General features: G+C 40.1%; 1 protein-coding gene across 1 annotated transcript in view; it reads right to left on the bottom strand.

The window, feature by feature from the left end:
• LOC133212971 (ethanolaminephosphotransferase 1-like) overlaps nucleotides 1-22,059 on the bottom strand; it is a 54,900-nt gene that overhangs the window by 9,334 nt on the left and 23,507 nt on the right. Inside the window, exons 5-7 of the mRNA XM_061354875.1 lie at nucleotides 17,498-17,766; nucleotides 11,763-11,871; nucleotides 1,595-1,643 (exon numbers count right to left, since the gene is read on the bottom strand). Coding sequence (XP_061210859.1) covers nucleotides 1,595-1,643; nucleotides 11,763-11,871; nucleotides 17,498-17,766 — 427 coding nt within the window. The remainder of the gene's footprint in view (nucleotides 1-1,594; nucleotides 1,644-11,762; nucleotides 11,872-17,497; nucleotides 17,767-22,059) is intronic.

The following is a 22,059-nucleotide window of genomic DNA, read 5'->3' as shown; positions in this document are numbered from 1 at the left end:
AGGAAAATTTATGATTCATTGTGTTTTCTTGGCTATTTTAAGCTGTCTCCTAAAGGTAGTACTACTAAAGGTAGTAAATGGCTATTTTCTGTCAGCTAGGAAAAAGATAACTCTAAGATCAACGGCTCTTTTGTGTATCTTGCATCTTTTTCACTCAGGCAAAACTCACTGAGAGGTTATAAAAGGAGTAGGAGGATTAATTTATTAAAGGTCACTACCACTGAACCATTTCTTCATACAAATAGCTCAGAAGAGCAATTCTGTGTACTAGGAAATGTCCTGTTTAAAATCTCGAAACACTTGTATTTATAGAAACATCTAGACAAAAAAGACAATTCATATCTTCCTTATTCCAAAAAAGAATATTCTTCTGATAAAACAGCAACTGAGAACAGGCAGCAGGATGAGGAACCTGAGGGGATGACTGGAAAACTCAAATCCCTCATCACCAAACAGCCTGTGCGTGCATCCTTTAAGCAAACCTGACCGGACGTTTAAAATTACTGTGCTCTTCTGTTCAGAGGAATCATCAACCCACCGGAAGGGTTGTGAGAAACTGTGTCGAATGATGACTTGGATTGGAAAACACTAAGAAGTCATGACATGAGAGAAAAGAAAGCAAATACTAAATGTTCAATTGGTTAAATGCTGCTACTGCCACGGACTTCCATGCCCAAGGTGTTTCCCTCCTCCTCCAAGTGTTCCGTGAACCAGAGTCCCTTGCATCACTGGTCACCAGCCCCTTCCTGCTGCTGCTCAGCCTTTCTGCCAGTCCTCAGCCCTTCCTGCCCCACATCTCCTGGCTCTCCACTCCTCCTGCCCCAAAACGGGGTAATTCACGTTTTTATTAACTACACCCAGTGCTGCAATGTGAAAAGGGCTGTGTAGGAGTGATGTGTTATTGTCTTATAGTCTCTCTAAAATTTAAATCTTCATAATAATTTCCACTAATTCCCAAAGACAGGCAGTGACAGTCCCTCCTCCAGGACACTTAGGACCTGAGAGACCTGATGTGACAGATGGGGGAAATGAGCTAGCAAATACTAGTGCAATGCAGGCAGCATTAATGAAAATAGGCCATCAGAGTATAAACTAGCCATGTATAAAATTCCTAGGTGCAGCAAGCCAGCACTGAGATGTAATCACAGCTTGCCACCTGCCTAGCTTGTATCTGACAGCAATTATGTTTAGACTTCATACAGAGGAGAGTTTTATAGAAGGGTCTGGAAAACAAGAAAGTAGGTCTTGTCTTGGAGTGCAGGGTGATCAGGTACAGACTTTCACCTAGCACAGGTAGAAGTTAAAGTCACATTTGACTGCAAATAAAATGGACTGATTGTAACTACAGAGCCTTCATCAGTGTGAGACTGCCTGGAGAATGGCAAGTGAGGGAAAAGGAGTTACAAACATGGAAAAGAAACCACTCAGGTTCAAAAAATTGACCAGAAAACCCTTTACTACATTATCAGGACAGCACCTGGCTGAAAGAAGCTAGGCTACTTCAAGCATTACATTTATTTCTCAAGTGAGGAAACCATTAAATATACGTAATTAAAAGGAGGGAATAGAATTCATTTAATGCTAATTCACTTACCTGTAAATGTTGTATAGTGTTTGTGGAAATGAAAGAAATAAACTGAAACCTGGAAGATAAAAAGATTGATGTGTAATGAGAGACAGTTCTGCTACATTGATTATATGGTAACAGAATTAGCGTGCTAGTTTAAACATGACTCGGTGTTCCTGTGCTCATTACTGGATGTAAACTGAGTTTGGAGGCTTGAGGCAATAATGAAACCCTCCTCATGCTTCCAAAAGTTACCTGCTAGAAATAGGAGCTGGTACTGATTTTCCTGAGTAATGAGTGACGTTTTTTTAATTCTGATGTAGTGAGTAGGTAGGATCAGCTATTTGTCATACAGGTTCCTCTGCTGGGCCCAAGAAACAGCATAGCCCCATTTTGCATAAGCTGCTCTCTGTTCATATAGGAAAGTAACCCCAACAAAAACCTTGCAATGGAATATATAAAGGCAATTAACCTCAAACAGAGCTGCCCACATTACTGCAGAAATAACGGGTTTATAGTTCAATATACTAAGGTTCAACTAAAGATCTGCTTTGCTGATACAGCAGCTGAAATGAGCTCATTTCTGTGATACACAGCCACCATCTGAATGAGTGGGGGGGTTTACTACATTTTTTTAATACAGCTGTGACCTTTCTGGAGCTCAGCTTTAACCCACACAGGACAAGGAACTTGTCTTTGCTAACACTGTGTCTATCTGCATCAGGGCTGGTATTACCAATACAGCTGCCAGCAGCCCTAGAGCTGCCATAAGACCCAGTTGCACCCTGTCTGACACCCACACTGCTCCACCTAAGGGTCAAAGAAGTCCTCCAGCAGGAAGTGGAAGTGCAAGGTTTAAACAAAAAAGGCACAGTATCAGTCAGCCTGGGTGAAAATATATATAAGACTTATATATCTTTTCTTATCGTATCTTAATCTCCGTTTCCATGCAGAACTCTGGTTTGTGTTTTTTTTCCCTATTTTTTGTGTATTAAGGGCTTTTCCCTGGTCTGCTGCTTGGAGATTGCTCTAAGTAATATGTTTCTGCACAGCTTTTATATTAAAAGACATGAGGATTATTTTGGTGCACTACATTAATACAGAATTCCTATTTTGTTGTGGGCAAGTAAAGCACTCTGATGTTTTAAACCTTCTGGTTTTACCTTAAAAAAATCTCATTTAAGAAACATAGTGCACGGTTTGTATAGAAAAGTAGCAAACTATAATCTCATTATAAGAAACAATTATTGGAAATAAGGAAAAAAAAAAGAACTAATAGAGGAAAGAACTCATTTCTGATGATTTTGTACTGGGGCTAACATGGCATAGCAGAGTCCTCAGAAACATCAGTGTTTACCATTCAGTCCTCATCAAAGACATGCCCAAGTGTTTAGCATGCTCGGGCCATGATGGCAACTCGAGAGAAGGAAAACTCAAAAAACCAGCAAGAATAGCAGAGATGAAGGCTGCTGGAAAACAGGAGCAGTAAAAAGGGATACAAGGGATCACCTACTTCTCCATTTTTTTCTGTTTGTCTTTTAAAGAGAAGGAATCAAAGAATTGGGAGGAAAAAATAGAATATCCAGCCTGTAAACAATTTCAGGTATCATATTTTTACTTCCTGGCTTTGCTTTTTAGAGCAAGTAAGATAAAGAACCCTGATGTTTTACCATGGCAGAAACTCCTTATCCAACAGCTGAAGGATGTGCAACTGAAGGAATATCCACAGAATTTTGTAGCTGTATTTCTCAGACTCCCATGCTTGGTACCGTCAGAGTGATCTGTGTTTAATGTGCAGCCTGGTTAGCTATGTTTCCTATTAGGCAGGGAGGGCTAGTTCAATAAAATCTTGAGTTACGTACAGCAGTTCCAACATCTGCATCACATTAGAGCAGACATGAGACAAAACATTGACTCTTGAGGTTAAATCTAAATTTCCTGCTGCAATCCTGAAGTTTGATTTGTTAGGAGAAAAGCAACTGAGAGCAACAGAAATAGAGACTAGAACTAGAAATAGAATTCAAAGAGCAGTGGCTGCCAACAATTTGTTCTTTTTATGAAGTGCCATTTTAGTCAGAAATAACACACTGACCACAAACAATCCCCCAGTTAGCTAAAAGCCACTTTCAGAGGTGGGGCAGTTGCACCAGTTACTCCTCTGTATCTTTATATGGCTTCTCCTATAGCAGAGTGGGAGCTGCCGATGCAGGAGGGAAAGCAAAGGGTGTTCCCGTTTCTTATGGGATTTTCAAAATTCCATCATTTCCTACATCATGTTGCTTTCCCATCTTTTTTTAGCTAAGGAGGCCTGGCTTGGGGGCTGCTTTTGGTAGTCATTAAGTCTGCCTTTTAATTGGCATTAAGGATCCAATTGTGCCCAGGAGCTAAACTGCGGCTTCCGCATTGCTGCCATTCCCTTCTGGTCTGGGGAACAAAAGGTGCAGCCTGGAAAGCAAACCCACTGCTGTCTCTGCCCAAGTGATGATGATGATGATGGAGGTTTTTTGGGCTTTTTTTCTTTTCTAAGTCACAAAATGCACATTATTTGTTTAAAATCATTAAAATACCAAGCTTAGTGCATTAGACATTTTTAACACATCACAGAAAATAGAACTTCTCGAGTGTTATTCAAACTACTACTGCTCTTCCAGTATTTTTTAATTCCTCCTTTAGTATTTTCCTGTTTTCAGCTGATTTACATTCTGAGACCCAACTGTAAGAAGACAGGCCCATATTAAAGGCAAAAATACTAAAGCACAGATGGGTGGCACAGATACAGGGAATTGTTGTGTCACACTAGGCTGAAGGTATCAAGCCCAAATCCTTGGATTTAGGTACAATCCTGTAGTCAGCCCCTTGCCTTGCAGTCTCTTGACTCCCTTTTCAGAGAAATAAGCATTTGCAAAGCTCCTATTTTGTACATATTAAACAAACAAACAGACAAACAAACAACAAAACCCAAACCCCAGTGCATTCAGGAATTCAGGATTAGAGACATGCCAGGAATAAAGGCATGATCTTGTTTTCTAGATATATATATATGGAGAAACACACAGATATATACACACACATACACAGACATGCATGTATATATACACACGTGTGTGTAAAAGGGATCAAAATAGGTAATTCCCATCAATTTTAGTGACAACTTTAGATCCATTGGGTAATTTCAAATTCAGTTCTAAAATGGTAGGATGTTGTGTGATATTGATGAGTGATTTAAAAATAAAACTCCAAAACAGTACCACAATACAATTTGTTCCCTTAGTCCTGACTAACAGTGATGTATTTAAGTTCCGTTATATGAGGGCATCTTAAACCCTCATGTAACTAAGCTGAAAGGCTAATGAAGATAGGTTGTTTCTGTGACACACTATGATTACTTAGTGTGGCTGGTATACCTGAGTCAACTTAGGCATTTGTGCAAAACACAGACTTGCTCCTCGCAAAGGAAGAGACAGTATGGCCAGAAAATGAGCTGCTGACACCACTGTCAGTTCTAAAAAATGCTATTTCAGTAATTAAGAGAACAGCCCCACACTGGCATTCAGACAAAGATAGGAAGCCTGCTGCAGGTACCCACATTCCTGAATACACCAAACTTCACAGCCTGTAAACACCATGGCATAAAGAAGCAACCTCAAGAAAGTAGCCAAGACACCTAAACCACTATTTTCAAACAGATTATACTGCTTCAAAAAAAGGACTATGTTTACCCTATCTTCTCCACACCTTTGCTACCATATGCTGCATTTGTCGTTAAGCTCCTGACAAGTGAGCCATCCTTAGAACATTGTTGAGATATTATCTGTTTAGAATTGGTTCTTCCTTACAGTTAAAAGTTCAAAATGAGACAGTGCAATAAAGAGATGCAGTTTTAAATGAACACCACAATAGAAACATGGAAATTCGTTCAGGAAAGAACCCTTCCATCCCTGCTCTGCTCCCTGCCCAAAAAAAGCTTTCCTAGTGCATTCCTCCTATTTGGGAGGCAGTGAAGAGGTCTGCACAGACCTTCTCCAGGGCATACTGCAGAAGCTGAGCTCAGTAAAAATCAACTCTAACTGTAGGCAGTTGCAGTTGCATTTCAGCCTTCAGATGAAATACCATAACCTTCCTCTTTTGTTCTTTAATTGCTCACACCTCCACATAGCCTTCTTCAGTTATACTGCTTGGTCTTCCTGTCTCTAGGTTAATAATTCATCATAGTCAATGCTTCCTTTAAAGAAAAGGGATGTTATCATTTATCTTTCTTAGCTACCAGACAAAAAAACAAAACCCCCAAATTTAGGTCTTAATATTAGCTTGGAAAATACCTTTAAATGCTTTTCCCATGTTTATTCTAATTTCTTCCACATTCAGAGCCACTAGACACATGAAAATACCTTAACACGCTGAATGTTTAGCACACTGAGCAGTGCCTGGAAGCAAGCTTCATTAAAAAGTGAACACTCAGAAGCACTTGTAACTTGAACAGCAGCTTTTTGCGGAACAGTGTGATGTTTCTCAGGCATGCCTTGAGAAGACAACTCTTCTAATTGGCTGTGCAAACATATAATTGCATATTGAGATGTCCACTAAATATAAAATTATGGTTTATTATTATATAAAAGGGCAAACTTAGAACCACTTGGTAATTGAAAAAAAAAAAAGCTTAGAAAATTAGTATATGATTGTCAGACTTAATTGAGCCTGTGAAGTCTGAACACATTAAGCAATTGAAGGACAGACGAAAAATACACCCAAACACATCCACACAATATGAAATGATTTTACAAGGATTAAGAACCCAGCGTAAACATAAGCAGTGTCTTCAGGCACAAAGCTGATGCGTGTTTAGCATCTAGGCTACTTCTTGAGTATGAAGTCTGTAAAGGGATGGATTTATCCTGCCTGTTGATTTTATAGCTTATTTTCAGTGTCTTAGGAAGCACACACTGCATTTATCTCTCTTGAACTGAGCTGTAAGCTAACAACATTTGGAGGGGTCTAGTACAGACTGAGAAATTAGTTTGCTTCTTTGATGTAGTTGTGTTCACACAGCATGTACACATCAGTCTCTTTTTTTGGGCACAGCAAGAACTGAACACCAGAGAATCAGTGTCTTTGTTTGAAAAGCCCAGGCTAGCTTCCAGAAGGACTCCACCAGGTGAGCCCCCTCATTTGACTCTTCTGGGGCTCCCAGCACCTGTGACATGACTCCTCGCAGCTAACACCACCAAGCCCATTCCCACTTGTCATTAGTATCCCGTGACACTGCCCTGCCTCCGGCCTTCAGTGCTCTGGTTTTCTGGGTTTATTGTTCTGACTGGTTCGGATGAGTTACTGTAAACATGACATCAACCACTTTTTATATATATCTCAAGTGACAGGTGAGTATTTCATGCCCTTTATTTCAACGAAGTCTCGTACAATCTGTCACAACAATGCTTTCGTAAATGTTAAATTGGTGACAGACACATAGAAGCCAACTCACTTTAACCACACTTTTCAAACCAGGCTAGTTAAAGCCTGTCGGAGTGATAGCATTTTGTAAACATACCACTTAACATTTAATCATTCAACTATCCATCAGTAAGGCAGAACCATCAGCTGCTTTGCAATGGGAACTATAGGAAATCACTACAGAATGACTTCATCCATATGGGACAGAAACAATTTATAATTTGACTGTGGCCTCCTAAACATTTTCTGACACTGATAAAAAGGCAGGCTGCTGTATAATTACTCACTGCAAGGACTTCTGTGTCCTACTTTGATACATAGACTGTAGGACAGTGTAAGGACAGGGCACTAGGTTAGATGGATTAACTGTGCTTTCCTACTATGAAGGAATTCAAATACTTGGCATGTTTCAAATCTTGTGGGTTGGTCTCATCAGTTTTTTGTTGCTTTTATGTTTTCATTTACGTGTTTACTCCTTGTTTTATACACTTCAATAGCTCAGAGAAGGAGTGAACCTCAAGGAACACACACTCCGCAAAAGTCAGCAGAGAGCCCATCCCATTTCACATCACAGGAAAAAATTCTGACTGCTTTGGCCCCATCTCCAGAAGAAAGTTCAAGTTCCAGCTCTCTGACAGATGTTAGTATTCCATTCACATTTCATGTTCAAACCTGCACGCTGAAAATTCGCTTCAGCTTTGCCACAGGCATCAGTAGCCAGATAGAGTGGACTCAAATGTGCCACCATCTCCGGATCACAGAACTGTCTGCCCCATGTGCCGCACACTGATGCAGCACAACATTTTTGATTCACACTTTATTGGTCCTTTACCCACAATGCTTATTCTTGTGGTTGCAATTAATGAGCAGCAGGAATCTTTCTGTGCATCCAGAAGTCATTTTTCCAACCTGGCTTCCTAAGGAAGCTGACATTTTGACACCTAAACATGCTTGTTTATGTGCATGCCATCATAACTTCTGTGTCCTCTGGTCAATTCTGAATAGATTTTACAAACTGAAAGAAATTTGCAATAAGTTGTACAGAAAGGAAGAGTCAGGTAGAGGAAACCAGATATATAAATGTCTCTAGTGAGGAAAGGATTGCAGCCTGAACTCAAATTTCATTAGACATTATAAAATCTATCTCATAGACAGCAAGCATGAATGTCCCAAGAATGGGAAATGCTTCGTTCAGAACATGTACTTATTAGAGTTTGTTTAATTACAATGTGAGACAGAAACCATCATCAATAGTGATGCTGTTCCCTCAGCTACTACTACGTTTACCTGTCAGTGAAAACCTTCTTATAAAGTCTATAGCACCACAGACTTCATGTGAAGAACTGACTGTTTTAAAATGCTTATTGTAAATATTTTATATCGCTCTCAACCTGATGACACAGTGACAAGGAATGCTAGGCATTCAGGATACCCTGGAGGGGTGAAAATAAATGATAGCTCTCACCCCAGTGCTGCCCTTTGAAGGGACCCTAGTTAGCCAGATAATGCTATGGGACAACTGTGGTTAAATCCCAAGAGAGCTTTTGGAGTGTCATCCACAGGAGCCTTGCTGAGAGCAGAGGTAATTAGTTCCAGCTGAGCACACAGGCACATCACTTTAGAAAGGTCTGGCTGCTTTTGCGCTAGGAGAAAAGGCATTTCTGTCTAGCAGCCAGGACAATGCACTGTGGAAACAGGAAAATGGCCTTCCTCATTTGTTTGAGGTCCAGCTAGGTGTGTGTTTTGGAGCTGCAGGATGGAATTGCATTCACTGCCTGTGAAAATTACAGTGGACAAGTGGAAAGTTCCCATAAAATACTATGCAGAAGTTTCTCTGATTCACAGGGGAGTCCTCCAAGATCTCTGTTCAGCAGCCTGAGACATGGCCTCCCTACAGGTGTTCACAGTGTGCTAGAGAGTTCCCAGGGACATATGTTAAGCTCTCTCTTGGGAAGCCTTCTTAAAACATCTAATCTAAACACTGCCATTGCTGCACTTTTATGTATATCTTTGTGTGGTCTGGCACCTGATAAAAAGTCCATTATTTTCAGGGAGTGAGTGTCACCTGGTGATACCACAGCTTCCCTGAAGGAGGTACATTTGCAGAGTTCATCCTTAGGTTACACGTGGGCTAGTCTTCCTGTTTGATGGGGCTTTTTCCCCAGAAACCCTTGGAAAGAAGTCTGAAAACCTCCACTCTTGTGCATCTCATTTGGATGCCTTTCCACTACAGAAGGTACTAGATAGAGCCCAGCTGTTCTTGGAGAGTGACGGCTCAGCAGCTGAACTCCTGTTGTGTGCAGAACAGTAAAAGTGTGAAATGAATGCCAAGTATTGATGGAGTAGCTACAGGTTCATTGTTAGAAGGACCACTAGTGACTACTAAATGCCATCAGACGGTTAAGGACAGCCAGTTACAGTTTAATGGCTCCTCTCAAGGTCCTGGGAAACTAACTCATAAAAAGCATCAGGGGCCCACTACATCGCTTTGTTTTTTAACTAGCCACAGAGGCATTTAACTGAGCATGCCAGAGAGGGGGCTTTCTGATACAAATGGATCTGGCTGAGCAAGACACACTTGCTGCAGCCTCTCTAAGGGAGAGAGAATAATTTTGTCTTCCTGTCTGCTTAGCTGTTGGTGTAGGTTACATCAACACTTTTCCTGCAATCACAGTGGAGTCCTGCAATTTAGTGCAAGCTTCCAAAACAATTTATATATCCATATTCGCTGCATACAGCTTCTCCAATGAGAAGCGCTATTGCTGAGCTGAGATTCAAACCTGTGCTTTCTGGATCAGCATGATCCTCAGTGGAAGGATTCTACCTTTTTTTAATATTTAAATTTAGTGTCTGTTTTTAAGAGATTTACCATGCACTGTGAGAGTTTTGTAATGCAGAGTCAAGCAAGATCATTTCTTGCATACTTTAAGCCCATATTTAGCTATAATTAAGCTGCAAGAGTGGCCCTGTTAATGGCATTGTGGAGAGAGTGTGAGAGTGTGTTTTAAAATAAATCTTTTGGCTCTTACTTATGCCTACTCTGCTGAAGACAATGCTGGAAGAAACACTCAATTCTCTGCTCACAGTTCCATTCATGCAAGTGTACCGCATGAGACGGAAGCAGTACTTCTTTCTAATGCTAATGGAATAGTCCATCAAACCTTGCTTTGCAGCTGGTTTTGGTAGAATATGAAAAAGGATGCTCACTTCTGCAGATTTGATGACATTGACATGCTTCCCTACCACAAACCTTCCCAATATGTTGAGCAGTTTGAATTAAACCTTCACCCATGGCTTCCCAAGCACAAGGAAAGACATCAGTGTACTCACTGAACTGGCTGTCATGTGCCTTAGTGACAGGAACAAAAGCAGCCATGCGTGTAGCACAGACCAAGCGTTTTCAATAGACTTGCCCATGCTAGCACATTATGCCATTGCAGGCCTAACCTGCTGCCTGTGGGCAAGCCAGCATCCACCTCTCTTGGACCTGTGATACTTCTTCAAGGGCACAAATCACTCCCCATCCATCTGCCCTGCCAGCCACCAGAGGGCATGTTATAGCTACACCTCTGACAAGCTGAATAAATCATAGATTACTGAAAAGGCAACCACTGCTTTATTTCCACTTTCTTTCCTTCTTTTCCTCAGCGTGCCTAAAACAGGCCTGACAAGAAAACGACTAGACAATACCCTTGGTTACACAGGGTCAGTTTTACTCTGGGTAAAGCACAAAGGTCTGCAAAACCATGTGCTTTTACACTTGTACTCATTAGAAAGCACAGCCTGAATGCAGGGTCCTTTCCAATCTGGCAATTCTAGGAAGCACTGCTGAGGCTGGAGGCAGTCCCTGCTGAAGACCTCACAACGATAAAGGGTGTTGAGAGCACATGTCAATGCAGTGGATTCAAACGTCCCCCCTGAAATGCTCAGATGGCTCTTAGTGTCAGCATTGGGTGGGCACCTATATCAAAGTTCTCCATTTGGCTCAAGAACTGAAGAAGCTTCTTGGGATGTAAGTCTAAACTCTCTGTGTCAAACAGGGGTTTTTTGTTTCCTCTTCTCATCACTTGCATGCTTATATAAAAATCCCTCAAATTTACATGCTAATTTATTCACCTTACAGGACACCAAAGCCATTTTTCACACACACACACGCACACACACATTTTAGCTAAGACTACCATGGTTTTAACTCATTAGAATGTAACTGCTCTCATTCGCAGTCTAGCTATAGCAGCTGAAAAATGTTCAATGCTTATTTCAAACTACACAGACAGTATCAGATGATGAACAAATAGGGTATAGCTGTGTATGAAAAATGCATCACTTCTGCTCTGAAATTAAGTCTAAAGAAGAGCTTAGAATTCACCTGGTTCTTTTCAAATATACTTTGTGCCTTATAAGACTATTTAATGATGTCTTTATTCCTTCTATCTATAATGTTTTGGAGCATAGTGTGCTGCAGGCCAAAACATTAAACTTATAATATATGTAAACGGGAGTGACATGTTCCAGATAAGGAACATTTTTTGTATTATTTATGTGTAACAGTTAGTAATTCAGTGAGGAAGAATGTTTCCAAAATTATCTCCTTTCTTGAAGTTTTCCAGTTTTAGTCTTTCAAATCAGCCCCATTCATATGGGCTTTTTAGACTAAATAACACAAAATAAAAAGAAGGAAATAAAAGAAGTATCTTGACAAAATAATTAAAAAGCAGTACAGTTTTGCATGGATTTGGACACTTACCTATAAGTAAGATTACTAATGCGTCTGTAATGTAAAAACCAAAGAGAAGAGGCTTGTGCCAGACTTCCACACCAACAGAACCTGTGAGCAGATATGCTGCTATTAATACCTATAGGAAAAAAGATAATGTAGTTTTAATCCTTTACTTCTAAAGACATGGAATTTAGCTTATCATCTTAATACAAGCTGCTATTTTCCTCCTGTCTCCACAATACAGGATCTTATGCTACCATTCCAAAACACATACTTCTAAGCAGTGAAGCAGCTTTCAGGGTCACGGAGTTATTTAAAACATATAAAATGTGGGGAAAGCACATCATTTCCCTGCAATGTGTGCATCTGTCTGCATTTGGTAAATATTACAGATTTACTTTTTCAAAACAAAAATTCTTAAATCCCTTTTTAATGCCAGGTCTCCCCAGTGTACATACACTTTCTTGTATCTGCATACAGACTTCAGAATTGGCAATGTGGTTATTCTTGCAGCTCAGCCCCCTGAACTGATCATATCAGAATAACTGAGAGAGGAAAAAAAAACCCTAAGCTCACCTGAAATAATAATAATAGATTTAATGTGAATAAATAAAAAGAAGGGGAGTGAGCTGAAGCCTTCCATGATATTTGTTTGAAAGATAACATCATTACAGGGCACAAAAAGAAACACGTAGTCAAACATCATTAGGAGTGAAAGGACTCATACATAAGACTCTTGAGTCTCTCTGAAGCACTATCAATTTCAGCAGAGATGTAAATGAAGTTCTTCCTCTCTTTTCAGAGATACTTCTGTGATCCGGCTGAGGTCAGCAATCTTAATGCAATCAAAACTCTACAGCTCCTATGGCAATACATTTCACATTGTATTACCTGTAGCACCTCATACATGGTACAAATTGGAGAAATCTTGCCATTTTAAGTGTGTAACATTCAAATGCAGTGTTGCAGTGGTTCCCCCGCCCTTGTACCCTTAATCCCATGTCCTCAAGGAATGCTGTTCTACCTTGAAACCTGTTTCTTGGCTTAGCCCAGGCCACCCATTTTAATTCAAAGATACAATGAAAATCTTCTTTTTAGATAACCTGCTGCTTAAGATCACAGATTAGTAGCAAACGCTGATGTTGCTTAAACTCCTTATTACATATAGATATTACTATATTTAACTTCACTTGCTTCTCTGTATCTACATTCCAGATTCTTCCCCTATCAGTGTGTAGCTCTTCTAGAGTTTTCCTTGAATTGGCATTGCAGAGTTGGATGTTTGATTCTCCTGTGCAAGAACAAGCAGCACAACAGATCTGCAGCGGAGAAGCACTAGTATGAGAGTTACATCTTGGGCCATTGAAGACAATGAGTCAAATTTTGGTCTAAATGAAAGGCGTGTATAATTCATTTTGCAACTGACTACAGCAGAGCTACCATTTGGCTTTCCGCAGAAATTGCATTATGTTATGCATAAGACATGACAGACGGAATCCTGGCCCCATCGAAGTTGATGGCAAAACTCCAACTAGTTCTAGTGGAGCCTGAATTTACCCTCACAAGTTGAATTCTGAACAGACTTTTTTGGCAAGTGATAAAAGAGGAACTTTGATATTATCTGTTATTACAGTCAGTACTTTTGGCAGTGCAGTCATGAGCATCCCTGTCAGATGTCAGCACACCTCTAGGAACAGGAACATTGATGCAACAGGCTCTCGGGGAAAACCCCTGCCCTGGGATTTGGTGATGCAGTACCCACAGGTTAAGATTGCCTCTGATTTAACAGTGGTAGGGTATGAAAAAACACTCATTGGCTTCAAATTTTTGGTGTGGTTTTTTTGAAGATGTAACTTTGACTTCACTGAGGCAGTCCCAAAGACCTCCTTTAGAAAGCTGGAAAATGGCTGTGCCCCTTGATCTAAGCTATATTAGTAGCTGAGTAATTTTTTACTCCTCATCTCTCTGGCATAGATCAGTTTTACTACTTTTCAGATACAAATGCAGTCTTTAGTAAGTAAAAATAATTGCAACCTTTTGCAAAATGGCAAGTCCAAATTAAATACCACAAGTCAGGACTATGTAGCAAGTTAGTGTCAGACATATACGATCTTGGATTCAACTGCAGCATCTGGCCAGGAAAATCTTTGGCTTGCCAAGGCCTTATCTATGAGGAGAAGGAGTACTTATGCAGATAAAAACCTGTTAATTTGTAGGCCTTTTGATATGGCTGAACAACAGGACACCTGGCTTCTGAGCAGTGGCTCCCTACCTTGCCACAGTTCTGTAAACCACAGCAATGTAATCACATTTGTCCCTCTGTACATTCAGAATACTTCTTTAATGTGACACTGGGAAAATTCTGTATTTTTTCTTCTTCCTAATGATTCATCATTTCTGTTTTACACACAGGTGCACTGAGGATGCTGTATGATGTACCACACATTTAAAAATCAAACACATTTTTTCATCATTTTGAAAAAATATTCTGGCTGTGATCTTAATTTTGTATGATTCCACAAAAAAAAAAAAACAGAAACAAAAAACAAACACCAAAAAAACCCACAACTTTGATTTTTCTGTAATATTCAATTTCATAAGTGTGTTCCAATAGTATTAATTGTTCAGGTGTTGAAATATTTTCCATTAACACACAAACACAAACTGTCTGTGAAAATGGCCATATGGCAAGACGCCTGAAATTTCATTTTATCTGGAAAGTTTTGTCTTTAGGTATTAGCTTTCTTTGGTTGGGCCTGTGACAAAGTAAAAATGTTTGGTTTCACAAGATGTACCTGAGAACTTCTCACAGAACATAGCAAAGGTTTCTTTTACAGACTTCTCATAATGACTTTTGGGGGTTTAATAGGCGTGCTTACTCTAAGGCATATGAAAGTGTGTAGACGGTGTAAAGAGGCTCCTCTCCTGCATCTTTTCCTGCCCACAGAAGAGTTGGCACAAGGCAGCTCCTTGTGCTGGAGAGAGGAGAGAGGGGAAGAGTTTTCACTGCTGCAGACACCTCCTCCTTGATTCTGAATGCACAAACAAAGCATTCCTCTGACCAAGCATCTCTCAGACACATTACAGACATTTTTCAAGTTTACAAACCGCAGCTTCCTATAAACAGCTGTCTGCTGTAATCAAAGCTAATTGGAGTGCCAATTACAGCCCAGCTACCGTAATTAGGTGACCAATTCTGATGAGTCGTCAACTCGCAGAAAACTGTGATCTGCATAAACCCCAGGGATTTCTCCATCTACAATGAGGTATTTTTTCATGAGGAACAGCAGCTCTCCTAACACCGCAGTTAACACAGAGCCAGGGAGTGTTTACATACAGTGGAGCTGACTCAGCAGCAGTGTCCTGAGAGCTTCATGCCAGTAATGCTTTCATTAAGGTCAACAGTTATCTATTTGCACACTTACACTAATTACTGTATTTCCTGACCTTCGTGGTGATAACACAGTCCAAAGTTCCGGGCTACTATCAAATTTAAAAGCAGAAGCAGAGGACTGGACTACCTGAATGTCTGACATGCCAATGTGATAACATCATGTTGTTGGTGAAGTTATTCAGAACAGAGCAGAGAGGCGCATTTGTGCAGCAATTCAGCTAGGTATGCCACAGACGAAATAGTGAACTAAACGCTGGGAATCAGTCCGAAAGCAGCTTGTGAGTGCTTCCATTCTCTCAGTCTCTGAATGTGGCTGTGGGAGTATCTGGCAGGTACATGGCAGGGAAAAGAACAGCAAGGGGAACATTACCTTTCTTACTCATCATCAGCCATTTGCTTAGGTCCTCAGCATCCTCATCACCTCCAAGTAGCTCGAGATGAAAAGCTACCTTTAATAGTGGGTGCATCATACAAAATCTGCTGAATGATTGTATTCCTTTGCCCCTTACAAAACAAGGGCAAGGCAATTTTTGTAGAGGAATTGAGATCTTTTACTAGACTGGTGAGTACACCTGAAAAAAACCCAGACTTTCCGGTGTGTGTGAAATGGAGTTTGGACTAATGGAAAAAATACTACCTTGATCTACAAGTACTCTTTTCTTTGTTCATGGGCAATCACAACAACAAAAGCTGATTTTCACAGGTGGGTAAACTGACATACAGACAATTCAGTAGCACTGTCTTCCACTGCTGCTGCTGATCGTGCATCAAAAAAATCCTTACATTTATATCCTTATCATTTAGACTGTAAGCAAATCATCACAGAAGTTACTAGAAATGAGCATGTGGGACAGCAATTCAGTATCAAAGGGGAACAGGAAATAGCACTTGTTAGCACCTTGCATCCAAGTTAATCAAAGCAGTTTGCAAACTTTCTGAAATCCAGCCTCACCACAACTCTGTCAGGCAAGGAAATGTTACTACCATTATTTCCCAGATGGGAAAGCAGTGACAGAGGCATAGGTCACAAAAAGGCACTGACAAGAGTTAACAGTACTGCTCCACTAATTGATACCCACTCCCACATTTAACCACGAATATTATTCAGATGCTGTAGCAATCTAAAAGAGCTTTTTAAACATCCACATATATATCTACAGTGATCATCTGAGCAGCAAGTGAAATAGGTTTGAACATAGCTGTTCCTCTCCTGCTGGAAGAACTTCACTAGAAAACCTTACACAGACATGGCTGAACCTTGCAGACCAGCTGGCTGCCTAATGTCCTAGTCCTGAGCCAACTTCTTCTCCCAGGACCTATTTTGTAGGGGACGAAACAGATGTACCACAGCTGGACCACCATCTCAGTTGTTCTCAAACCACTGGATTCTGAGTATGTTTATAGCAATACATCTGCAGCCATTAATTTAAATACTGTATTTCCATTAAAGCACATATTTAAATATCTGTCAAACTTATTTTCAATTATATATATTTGGCTGTACCTTTCATCCTATGCCTGTGACAGGAAGATCAGAAGACTGGGACTGTGCTTCTCAGGCTGCAAGAACCTGGCTGTATAAGAAACACGTAAGACAGCCCAGAAATCCCAGTGCTAGGCCCTTGGCAGTGCACTGAGCTTGTTACTTCTCCTGCTCATTTTTGCATGGAGGCCACCACTCACCATGATACCCTGGCATGTTTCTGAAGAGGGCCACCTCACAGGGCTGTAAGCCAGTCAAGAACTCAGATGGGGACTGGCTGTGGGCTGATATGTAATTCACATTACTGAATGCCATTCTCAGAGTGGAAACCTCTTATGGTATGACTTACTTTTTTCCCAAGGGTAAAACTCACTTTGAAACAGTTGATGCTCGCTGTATAGGTACAATGCTGCTTCCAACACAACATTTGATGGAAGAGGTAGGATTGAGAAGGTCTAGTGTTGTATAGCTGCATAATTACTATTAATAAATACTCCTTGAACTAATTCACATACTGCCTCAGAGCCCAGTGTTGGTGGGAAAATTGCTTATGGCTTCAGATAGCACAATAATTTTTGTTAATACCACAAATCAAATGTAGTTAAATTACATTCTTATGAGCATATCTGACTGCTAGGCTTGCTGCAAGCCTTTTTTCTTCCTGAAAGGCAATGAATCTCTGATGCTGACAATTTGCTTTAGAGCATCCCTTCCTTGCAAATGCAGGAAATATTTTTGAGTTACTTTTAGGGTTATGCTATTTCACATTCAAAATCCTGGCCAAATATATTTGCCTTGAGCTCTGTTTTTCTATTTCTGTAATATTATGAAAACACTAATGCAGTTAAAAGAAATAAAACCAAAGCAGGAATGCTAAATACTTACCACTTGGCTTATGTCGTATCCCCAAGGAAGGAAAAGAACTCCTGTGTTGTATTTCTCCCAGTGTGAACACATAAAGTTAAACAAGACAATGCTTAAATATATATACATTGTATATACAGAAATTCCACTCTTCCCATTGTCCCGGGAACAGACAGAAAAAAAAGAAAGCACAAAAATGGAGGTAGCCCAGCTATCCAGCCCATGGTCAAATAATTCTCCCAGAGGAGTACTAGACTGAGTCCTTCGAGCATGTTTCCCATCTATGGAATCTAGAAGGATCAGAAAAGGAAAGAAATAAAAGAGTTAGAGCACAACAAAAGGAGTAACTTCCCTCACATACACTTCACTTCTGCCATACATAACGTATGGGAAAAATACATCAAGGACAGCAAACTGAAGCACCTCTGAGGCTTCAATACCAACATGTTAGGATTGCTTCTAAATTATTTGCTTCAGTTGTCAAATAATTTTTCTGTCTGTACCTTTGCTCTTAAACTAAATGCCACCTTTGCTGAGAGCTTTAGAAAGACATTCATAATTAACTTGTCCCTAGTGGTCTTTAAACACTTTAATGTCAGCCCCTATGATCAGTTTCTCAATGAAAGCACTGAAAAGTGTCCATAGGACACCTTGCTCATCTACTGGTGTTGTGGACCCTCTGAGACTTCAGACCACTTCTGGAGTAGTATCACTAAGGCATTTAGGTTGCCTGATGCTAAATGCCTACGTGATTGTTACGTGGCATCCTCAAAGACCAAATGTCACAAAATGTATGTGTGTGTGTACCTACATAAGATGTTTTAAAGAGTCTTTTGGTTGAAATCTTAGTATACAAGAGCCAGCAGTGTGCCCAGGTGGCCAAGAAGGCTAATAGCATCCTGGCCTGTATCAGAAACAGTGTGGCCAGCAGGGTCAGGGAACTGATTGTCCCCCTGTACTCGGCGCTGGTGAGGCCGCACCTCAAATACTGTGTTCAGCGTTGGGCCCCTCACTACAAGAGAAACTTCGAGGTGCTGGAGTGGGGTCAAAGAACCACAGTGAAGCTGGTGAAGGGTCTGGAGAACAAGTCTGATGAGGAACAGCTGAGGGAACTGGGAAGAAAAGGCTCAGGTAAACCTTATCGCTCTCTGTAACTACCTGAAAGGAGGCTGTAGGTGCTGGTTTCTTCTCTGACATAACAAGCGATAGGACAAGAAGTAACAGCCTCAAGCTGTGCCAGGGGAGGCTTAGATTGCATATTAGAAAAAATTTCTTCACCAAAAGGGCAGTCAAGCACTGGAAAAGGCTGCCCAGAGCAGTGGTAGAGTCACCATCTCTGGAGGTATTTAAAAGACCCATAGATGTGGCACTTAGGAACATGGTTTAGTGGTGGCCTTGGCAGTGTTGGGTTAATATCTGTACTTCATCTTAAAGATCTTTTCCAACCTAGATGATTCTATGATTCTACAAATACCTTACCGTTAAGGTGAGTTTACATGTTGGTCACTTATACTAAAGTTCTTGAAAGATGCCCAAACACTCTACTGGACCTCACTCTAAGGATGCAGCTGGACAATACAGTTTGAGTCAATCTGAGAGTTAACTGCTGTTGAACTCTCAGCCTGCTCAGCTGGTGGAAAGACAGCAAACATTACATTTTCTTCAGGGTCACTGAACAGAACTGACACTGTGAATGGTATAAAGAAGAAGGGAGGTGGCACCAGGGAGAAGTGAATGCAGAGAGGAGGAGGAGGAGGAAGGGGGTTTAGCAGCTGTAACCTTTCTTAGTTGTATTGCCAAATCATACCCTTAATTTCTTCTCTGTGCCTCTGCCGGTGAAAAATAGAAACATTTTCTTAAAGTGAAGTGTAAATATGCAGGACAAATCTCTTAGGAAAAAGTATACAGAACAAGACTTACAGATTACTTATTGTTATCCTAAATCTCAAAATAACATGAAGAATTTTGTTTTTCTTTATAATGTTACTTGGAAGGTACTGTAGCTAATAGTTATTAGCTATTGATCATTAGTAACCCAAAACTGACCAGAGATACAGCTCAGCAGAGTGAGACCAAAGACTCCACAGCTGCTATAGATCATATGTTACTTACTTCTCCAGATTATTTGGCAGTACTCTGAGTTTTGTTTAATGTAAATATACTTCAGGGATCTAAACCAGGAAAACATGGGATTTCATTCTGTACAGGTTTTAGACCATCTCCCTGTTGAATACCTAAACAGCTGTGAGATCTCCTCCTCTCAAACACAAATCTCTTGGGACAGTTCTTACAACTCTGAAAATAAGAGATCTCACAGAGGATTTCAAACATGAATTGTTAGCATCTTACTGAAATGTGCAGAAAAGAAACCGTATAAGTTTGAGGTTATTGGAATAGTGTTGCTACAAATGTAGAAATTCTCTAGTTTGTTAAAGGATATTTCTGAAACTTAACTACCAAATAGGTATGTAAATATCCCTAAACAGTTTATGGTCTTTTATATCTCAAGAACATTTACCCAAATTGGAGACGATTTATTTATAGGCATAAAATAGTATTTTAAAAATAAGAATGATAAAAGATTTGTCTGTTCATATATTATTTTCGATTGCCCAAAAGAATATTCATACTAGATACTGCAATACATGCAGCACAGTGAAAGAGTGGTTTTCATTTTGCAGGAATATTAGTTTCACTGAAAAAGGTTAGGTTTATAATGGTGTCATAAAATACAGTGCTTATAAGTCTAATGAGCATGGAGAAAAATAAAGGAACTGTATAACACATATGTAAAATTGGATTTTCACAACCCTTTACCCACATTTTCCATGTGGTTTCACTAGCTTTTTAGGAGACTGAAAATATTTTCTGTTTAGGTTTCAGTTTGAAACCATTCACGCCAACAACGCTGTATGTTCAATAGTGAACATACCCTGTGTCACACTTCCATTGCTTTGGAATTCTTATATTACAGTTTTGTCTCATAAAGGTTTATGAATCTTCAGTTTTATTAAAGTTTATATAACTTTTAAATAGTGTAATCCAAAATACCAGCAAAGAGTTCTCCATTTTACAGACAGGAAAAAGATACAAAACCACCTTAACAAAGGCGGGAAAAAAGAGCATCATGCTAGGGAGTTTGATGAGAGTAACTGTGTCATTAAAAAGAAGTTGAGAGAGATTAAAACTGCATATTTGGTTAGTTATTATGCCCCTTTGCAGTCATCCAAAAGGAAAACTTTGGCCATGCAGAATTAAATCTGAGACTAAATATTTCCTGAAGTGGCTTGGAGAGCAGACATAAAAATCTGCACATACATCAGTTCATTATAGCTTTGACTGTCAACATCATATTCCTTGTCTTCCAAGTATTAGGAACTATAGGCCTCACTGGCAAATAATGTACATTAAGAACCTCAGAAGCTGAATTTCCAATGAGCTTTCAGTGGTGTCATACACTAACAGCTCCAATATGTAATTCCTATTTATAAAACAATAGCCACTTCATTAAATTCCATACAATTACATAAATAATTATTTTCACAAAAGAAACTGCTGCTTCTGCTAATGATTAGAGAGAGTTGCCAGGGAAATCTGACTGGTAGTCAGACTCAAGGGACTGTTGTTCCAGTGATTTTTATGGTACAAATACAAAAAAATTCTGGACAAAATAATTTTGGCACAAGCTTGCCACTTGAACAGAAATGCAAAGGCATTTACAATGCAGAGAGAGATGTCTGCACACGGGGATACTCCCAGGTTAATCAAGATAGCTCTACATGCATGGGTCTGACACCAGAAATGGCCAGCATCTTTGCACGAGATTGCAGTGTACGTCTAGAAGACATATATATCTAGCCCAAGTATCTTAACTATGGCACAAAAACATATGGCTACACACTGCAGTGCAGAGTCTTGTAAGAACCAGCTCCAAAGAAAAGGTACATTTACACAGCAGAGTGCAGCCCATGTAAATATACTACCTTGAGTCCCCCCAAAAATTACCTCTGTTGCACCACATTGTGGAGAGATTATTTTGGAATGAGAGGAAGCAAATACACCATGCTGATGTGGATCTCACTCCCACATCTGCACCAGCTCAGACCTACATCTTCACACCACTGCACAGCAAGGTGCAACGTACTTAAAAATACAGCCACATTGTGGTATAAAAAGTAAAAATGGAATCTGAGACTGAAACTGAGGTGTAGGCATTATGGGAGAAAAACAGCAACAGGAAATTAAAAAAACCAAACATCTTCATCTCCACAGGCAGCTCAGGCCCGTCACCACATTCACACCATCTCTCCTGACATACACCTTAAGCACCGAAGCACCTAACACTCTGAAACACAGCGCTACACTCATTTTCCTTTTTCTCTGCTGTAAAGGGTAACCATTATTTTCCCTGTCTTTGAAAACACCCTCCATTAATGCTTGTGTCAGGAAACTTCTCACAGTGTCATCATGGGGGGCAAAAGACTTATGAAACCAAACAGCAATGACTACTGTTACTTAATGATTTCCATTGTTCCTCTAAAATAATTTGAACTTTCAAGAGGAATAAGAGCTGCAGTCACAGA

Source organism: Neopsephotus bourkii, unplaced genomic scaffold (genome assembly GCF_033783945.1).
Source record: "Neopsephotus bourkii isolate Nb327-2 ecotype Australia unplaced genomic scaffold, CSIRO-AGI_Nbou_v1 NB_753, whole genome shotgun sequence".
Lineage (NCBI taxonomy): Eukaryota > Metazoa > Chordata > Aves > Psittaciformes > Psittacidae > Neopsephotus > Neopsephotus bourkii.
Note: the sequence above shows the minus strand (reverse complement) of the source record. Positions and strands in the feature narration are given on the sequence as shown.